The sequence below is a fragment of the Cynara cardunculus genome, unplaced genomic scaffold (assembly GCF_001531365.2).
Source record: "Cynara cardunculus var. scolymus isolate 2C unplaced genomic scaffold, CcrdV1 Un_Scaffold_5760, whole genome shotgun sequence".
Classification (NCBI taxonomy): domain Eukaryota; kingdom Viridiplantae; phylum Streptophyta; class Magnoliopsida; order Asterales; family Asteraceae; genus Cynara; species Cynara cardunculus.
In genome coordinates this window covers 23,779-31,395 of record NW_020202580.1, presented here as the reverse complement: position 1 = coordinate 31,395, position 7,617 = coordinate 23,779, and the positions used below count along the sequence as shown (strand labels likewise).

At 35.9% G+C, this 7,617-nt stretch overlaps 1 protein-coding gene across 1 annotated transcript; it reads left to right on the top strand.

Annotated features, from left to right (window-relative positions):
* The first annotated feature begins 1,982 nt into the window (after positions 1-1,982).
* Positions 1,983-7,094, top strand: LOC112504488 (probable xyloglucan glycosyltransferase 12). Its single transcript, XM_025108427.1, has 5 exons — positions 1,983-2,733; positions 3,357-3,665; positions 4,086-4,376; positions 5,667-5,780; positions 6,196-7,094. Exons 1-5 carry the CDS (start codon positions 2,014-2,016, stop codon positions 6,823-6,825), a joined length of 2,064 nt encoding a protein of 687 aa, XP_024964195.1. The 5' UTR covers positions 1,983-2,013; the 3' UTR covers positions 6,826-7,094.
* The last annotated feature ends 523 nt before the right edge of the window (positions 7,095-7,617 follow it).

Genomic DNA, 7,617 nt, shown 5'->3' with positions numbered 1-7,617 from the left:
TCCGACGGATTTCCGACGGATTTTGCCGTCGGAAAAACCCGATTTTTTAGTAGTGATAAGCTTGAATACAATCTTTAAAAGCATAAACTCAAACCCAACAACATTCAATTTCAACAACTACCTTATTTTAACAAATTTAACCCCGACCTCAACTTTCAATGTAAAGAAGTCCTACTACTACTACTATATGATTATTGATTATAAGTGTTCCGTTGAGAAAAAGAGTTAAAATGAGACGCGTAAGAAGATGTCTCCACTTTTGGATGTACATTAGAATGAGATGCATTATGCACCAAATCAATCCATCAAGCGTGAGGCATGGATGGGTTTGAGATTGAAGATGGTCAAGGATCCAGATCTCTTTTCATGCTTCTCACCTTAATTCTACTTCTTAAATGATCTTTCACCTATTGATTATTGTCAATGAAGATCTTGCATGAATCACAACATTTAGAGTAAATTACATTTTTTGTCCTTGTGATTTGTTAACAAATATGACTTTCATCCATGTGGTTTTAAAATTATGGTTTCCATTCCTATGATTTGTAATCTATTATCATTTTCCTTCATAAGGCTACCTCTACCTTTAAATATGAGAGACGAAAACAAAATAGAATTGCAAATCACACAAACAAAAGCAACAATAAATTGTATTCTATAGGAATAAAAACCGTAATTTCATAAATACAATAACAAAAATAGCCTTTTTCAATAAACCATAAATACAAAAAACATAACTTACCCCAACATTTATGAAGCCTACAAAAAATTAAATCATGAAGCAGCCACCACATGACAGGTGGATTGACTGCGAATGAGTCTACACATTAGTTTATAACAAAACTTTATATATTTGTATATAGAAGTAATATCATGTAAGAATCGTAATTAAAATGAGAAGTACAAGAAATGATCTAAATTCTTGATCACTTTTAATTTTACTCCTACCATTAATTGCTTTATCATGGGAATTGATATGGTGCATTTTGGTGCACTGCATTAGTGTTGATTTTCAATTACGATTGATTCAACTGTAGTGATCACTTCTTACCCTCTCAAATTAACTTTCATTTTCACCGGGACTCAACCTTTTATACATATACACAAACTAGCTTATTATATAATACAGCTAAACAGAAAATTTAGAAAGCAAACATAAAATATATCTATTAAGCCCTATGAAGGGTCCGATACACTTGCTTAATTTATAAAGCAAACAAAAGAGCATACTTGCAAAATTTTTGAGAGTTGTTAAATATTAGAAAATATAACGAAGATCAACCAACAAACGGAAAGTAGTTTCTTGACATCAACAAATACCAAAAATAAGTCTTTTAAAATAAAGAAATACTTAAAAATCTCTTGAAATCAATAAAAAATTTTTAAAAATCTATAAAACCAAAAAATTCGAGGAAAAAAAACACATGATTGATCCATGGTAAAGATACACCTCTTGAATCTTCATTTTATTGGTGATGGATTTTGTTGGAATCATTCCCCATTTTTAGGCCTGATCTTATTTCTATTGTTTAAAACTGTAAATTTATGTATTAAAAACGGAGGGTGGTGAAGAACCAGAAATTTAAACGGACGTGTGTTTGTGTTTCGCATGATCTTTTTTAATCTCTTCTATTCAAACATTTCTTTCTTTCTTCTTCTAATGTTGTGAGGAATTTGTTCTTTTAGGAAAAAGAAAAGTCGGATCAGACAATGGATTTGCATCTTCATTTTAAATCAAAATTTTCATTTACAGTGAGCAATGGCAAACTGCTGGTTGTAAATCAAATCAAAGAAAGAAAAATAGGAAATACGAAGAAGAAACCCACCACAATCATGCACTAGATACCTCATTTATGATCAGTTTCAAAAACCAAATGCTGCCATGAATCTCAAATCTTTCAGTCTCTATAGAACAATGTCTTCTTCCTTGTGCCTAAACCTATAAATACACACACACACACATATATATATATATATACACACATATATATTACCTGTTTTTCTTTCTTGAAAATGGCACCGAATTGGTGGGTGAAACCGGTGGTGGTGAAGATGGAGAACCCAAATAACTGGTCAATGGTGGAGCTTCATCAAGTTCCATCTGCAGAGGATTTCCTAAATGATAAGCGACGTGGTCGTAACAAGAACGCGAAACAGCTGACATGGGTTCTACTTCTCAAAGCTCATCGTGCCGCCGGCTGTATTACATCCATTGCCTCCACCACATTCTCCCTCTCTTACGCCGTTCGCCGCCGCGTGACATCTGGCCTCACCGATACAGAAACTGACATCGGAAAACCCGTTACAACATCCATACGTTTTTATACTTGCATAAAGGCGTGTCTTTGGCTATCTGTTATATTACTAGGGTTTGAGATCGCTGCTTATTTTAAAGGCTGGCAATTCCGACCTCCTGATCTCCATTTACAGTATTTATATACATTAACAAACCCATTTGCTTTTAAGGGTTTTTTTGATTGGATTTATTCGAAATGGGTTTTGATCCGTGTCGAGTATCTTGCTCCACCGCTACAGTTTGTGGCAAATGTTTGTGTGTGTCTGTTTCTGATTCAGAGTTTGGATAGATTTGTGCTCTGTTTGGGTTGTTTTTGGATTCGATTTATGAAGATAAAACCCATTTCAAAACAATCCCTACCTGATCTTGAATCTGGCGATGGTGATGGCTTTTTCCCTATGGTTCTTGTACAGATCCCCATGTGTAATGAAAAAGAGGTAACTTTCCTTCAAATTCCCATTTGCTAATTTTAATGAACACTGATCAAGTTGCTGTTTTATGTTAAAGTATGAATATTTTTCGAATCAATTCTCTGAGAACTTGAATACTGATTTGCTAATTAATGGAAAAGGGATAGTATCTTTTTAGTTTCCTCTTGAACTTTCTTGGTGAACATTGATCAATTTGCTGTTTTTTCATTGAAGTATGAACCTGTTTGTTGGGTTTTGAATCATTAATCTGAAAAACTTGAATACTGTTCTGCTAATTTATGGAAAAAGGATAGTATCTTTGTAGTTCCTCTTGAACATTCTTATTAGACATTGATCAATTTGAAGTATGAATCTTTTTTGTGAAAATTTGATTACCCATTTGCTTATTTGTGAAAATTTGAATTACCTATTTGCTAATTTGTAAAAAGGTTGGGAATTTTGGAATAGCCATTTGCCAGCTTGCTGATGTTCTTGTGAAAGTATGAACAATGTTGTCAACTTTTGAACAACAATTTGAAATACCCATTTGGTGATTTGTTCAAATTTGTCTAAATATTGTGGATATCTTTTGTTAGGGCGTGCTAACTTCCTTTGAAATTGTTGTGTTGTGAATTGGTGGACATATTCAGGTATATCAGCAATCAATTGGGGCAGTCTGTAGTTTAAATTGGCCAAAATCCAAGATCTTAATACAAGTTCTGGATGATTCAGATGATCCGACAGCCCAATTGTTGATCAAAGAGGAGGTTCATAAATGGAAACACAATGGTGCTAATATTGTTTACAGGCACAGAGTGATTAGAGATGGATATAAAGCTGGTAATCTTAAATCTGCTATGAATTGTAGTTATATTAAAGATTACGAATTTGTTGCTATTTTCGATGCTGATTTCCAACCCTCCCCTGATTTCCTCAGAAGAACAGTTATTCATTTTAAGGTACTAGATTATGTTTGTGTAATTGTGTGTTTTAAGATAATTTAAACCATGTTTGGCAACAATAAGTATAAGCTACCTGCTACCTTATTCTTTGAGAAAACTCTATTTGATACGCCATAAACTAGCTTAAAGTTGGCTTTTTGAAAAACTAATAAGCACGAGGGGATTTTTTCCAATTATGACCTTATACGTTAGAATTGGATAATATTTCAACATATCTTTTTAGGTCATTTTACATTATCATCTAGCTTATTGGTTAGTTTTTACCAAACCTGACTATTTTATAAGCCAAGAACTACTTTTTCAGCTACCAGCTAGCTTATCAGCTAACAACAAACTTTTTCAGCTAGTTTACCAAACATGGTCTTGTAATGGGCGTGTGTCATTTGGTTAAATTGAGAATATGATTGAAATTTATAGGATAATGAGGAATTGGGATTGGTACAAGCACGGTGGTCGTTTCTGAACAAGGATGAGAATCTACTAACGAGGCTACAATATATTAATCTCGCTTTCCATTTTGAAATTGAACAACAAGTGAATGGGATTTTCTTCAACTTTTTCGGGTTCAATGGGACAGCGGGAGTGTGGAGGATCAAGGCATTGGAGGATTCCGGTGGGTGGTTGGAGAGAACCACCGTTGAAGATATGGACATTGCTGTTAGAGCTCACCTTCATGGATGGAGAATGATCTTTCTCAATGATGTAGAGGTAACAAGTTTGACTTTGAAAGTCAAACCCTGTATTTCTTAAATTTCGAGATTATTATGTATTTTGTTTAAAATTTTTACCCCAATTATCTTTCTATGGTGCACTTACCATTATCACTACATAAGTAAGAGCTTACTCATACAAACTCTGAAATTGGAAGTAGTTGGTTTGACCATCAAAGTCAAATATAACACATCTTGTACAAAACAAAGTCCATACTTTTTATTGAACCAAATGAGGCCAATATATGCCACTCGAAAGTAGGGTTTGTCCAAAGGGCCTTTGGCCTAGCAGTATTCGAGCTCATCCTCCTCGGAGGTCAAGATTTCAGACCTTACCAAATAAGACGAGGGTGTATGAGTTTATTTTCTGTAAATAAATATTATATACTTCAAAAAGAAGTTAGGGCCGAGGGTGGGAATATATGCTGACCTGTCATTTGCCCGAAAACGTTATTACTGAGGGTTGAATTAATTCTTATATAAGCGATTTTGGATCCCTTGATTGAACACATTTTCTTTGTGGCTTGTAAATGTTGCTGTTTTATGAACTTTTAGCCACACTCATTTAAATCTTATATGAAGAAATTATACATGTATATGTCAGATGATATTTTAGGGGCTGTTTACCAAATGCTTATCTGGTTACCGAGTCACTTATCTTACCGGATAAACATGGCAAGGACTGAGAATTTTACCCGGTAGGAGTGATGCCGATGATCGAGAGTCTTACCTAGTAAGTGGGGATGATGACATTCACCCAGTTAGCACTTACCGGATAAATTGTTGCATACGATGCCATTTTGATGGACTAGAATCCACCCAACCGTAAGGTAAGGGAGACTATTGACTCTCACTGGTAATCGCTTACCGGGTAAGAGTTTGGGTAAACGGCCCCTTAGCAGGAGGTCTTCATGGAAACAATCTCTCTACTCTCTGCCCCCAAACCTTGTCTCTATATCCCCAATGGATTTGTTTTGTTTGGTTTGATACTTATGTGAGAAGATATGTTAGCCGTCTTCACGAAAACATCTCTACCCTCTGGGTAGAGGCAAGGTCTACATTTCTCAACCCCCGGATCATACATCTGATTTGGGATATACTGATTTGGTTTGGTTTGGTTTGGTTTTTATGTCATAAGATATGTTAACCGCTCCCTGGGTGGGTCTTTATAGAAACAACCTCTCTACTCTCTAGGGTAGAGCAAGGTTTGTGTACGTCCAACCCCGAGACCTGACAGTTTGGGAATATTAGTTGTTGCTAATTTACTCCATTTATTTTCATTTCATAGTGCCAATGTGAGTTGCCTGAATCGTATGAAGCTTACAGGAAACAACAACATAGATGGCATTCAGGACCTATGCAGTTGTTTAGGCTTTGCTTGCCTGCTATTATCGAATCAAAGGTATGCATTATTTTTAAAGCATACATACGTATGAATTTGCTTATCCCAAGTTCTCGAATTAAAAGTTGCTTATTGTAAGAATACAAAAAATGACCACCTGATTTCTGTCGAGAAGATTCTGTTACTATCAGCACGAGATCGTTTTAGAAATTTGATCAATAATCAACCTCTTTAATCAAGGAAAGGAAACAACCGTTCCACTCTTTGTGGCAGAGGGTAGACGTCAAGTTTGGATCTTGAATTATATGCTCGTCAACTGTGTTCTGAAAAGAGAACACGTTTTCATCTATCATTTCGGATTAATGAGTTATAATGACCTTGATTTGGTTTTTATTTTGTGGGTCCCATCTTTGCATTCCATAATCATATCTACAAAATGGAAATGATAAATGATGAAATATTTGGTGTTATGCAGATTAGTATTTGGAAGAAATGGAATCTGATATTTCTCTTCTTCCTGCTAAGGAAACTTGTCCTGCCCTTTTACTGTTTCACCCTCTTCTGCATCGTTCTCCCGATGACGATGTTCGTTCCCGAGGCCACTCTCCCATCGATCGTTATTTATTATGTTCCCGTCACCATGTCGTTTCTCAACATCCTCCCTGCCCCCAAATCTTTCCCCTTCATCGTCCCTTATCTCCTCTTCGAAAACACAATGTCTGTAACCAAATTCAACGCCATGATCTCGGGCCTTTTCCAACTTGGAAGTGCCTATGAATGGGTCGTCACCAAGAAATCAGGCCGATCATCGGACGGCGATCTCATATCGTTAATCGAGAAAGATCCTAAACAGAACTCGAGAGGGATTTCAGAGCCGGATTTGGAGGAGTTGCAGAAAAAGATGAAAAAAGAAGAGATGAAGGCTTATAGAAATAAGAAACACAATAGGGTTTATACAAAGGAGTTGATGCTGGCATTTCTTCTCTTGACGGCTGCTGCTCGGAGTCTTTTAGCGGCACGGGGAGTCCATTTTTATTTTTTGCTATTTCAAGGAATCGCGTTCTTTCTTGTTGGGCTGGATTTGATCGGTGAGCAGGTCGAGTAAAAACACCGTAATTTGAACTGTTTGGTTGTTAAAAAGATTGGTTTTTGGTATGCAAGTTACCGTAACAAGCAAATGATCGGTCGCGGGATGCAACCGGAAAAGAGGAAGCCGGTTGGGGGAAGGTAATCGGAGATAGACGATTGTTTTTTAGTTGAATGTGTTGAGATAGAGGGGAAGATTAGATTGTTCATGTGTAGGAGTGCATCTTATTTAGGTACTTTTATTTGTTAGTCTAAATTCTTCCATGAAATAGACATTTTTTTGAGGTCGAAAATGTGGACCACTTAATTTGAGGTGTCTTTTAATGCCCTAAAAACAAATTTACGACAAATATAAAATGGTTGTGATGACTAGGTTAATGTTTGTGTTTTGACTTTTGAGGGGTCAAGTATGGGTTCTATTTTTGTTTTATAGCTCTTTGATTGGTTTTTCATTAAGGGGTTGTTTACTTGCGGCTTAATTAGGCTTATCGACCTATCTAGCTTATTCGCACAGCTCATTTGGGTTGTTTACTTACGGCCTATTCGCACTGAACATGGCTTAATCGCACAGTTAGAAATGATGTGTTGTCTCCATTCAGCCACAAAAATGATACCTCTACCCCTTATTTAAAGCACCAAATCCTTTCCATATGAGACACTTCATCTTCGGCCTTTTTATGATTTTTTTGTTTTGATGTTCAAATCATTAATATTGGGGGTAAATCGGTTATTTATGTTATCCAGACTGTTGTTTCAGATAAAAAAGGTAAACAACACTTAGGTAGCGTTTGTTTTTTAAGAGGTTCTGAAG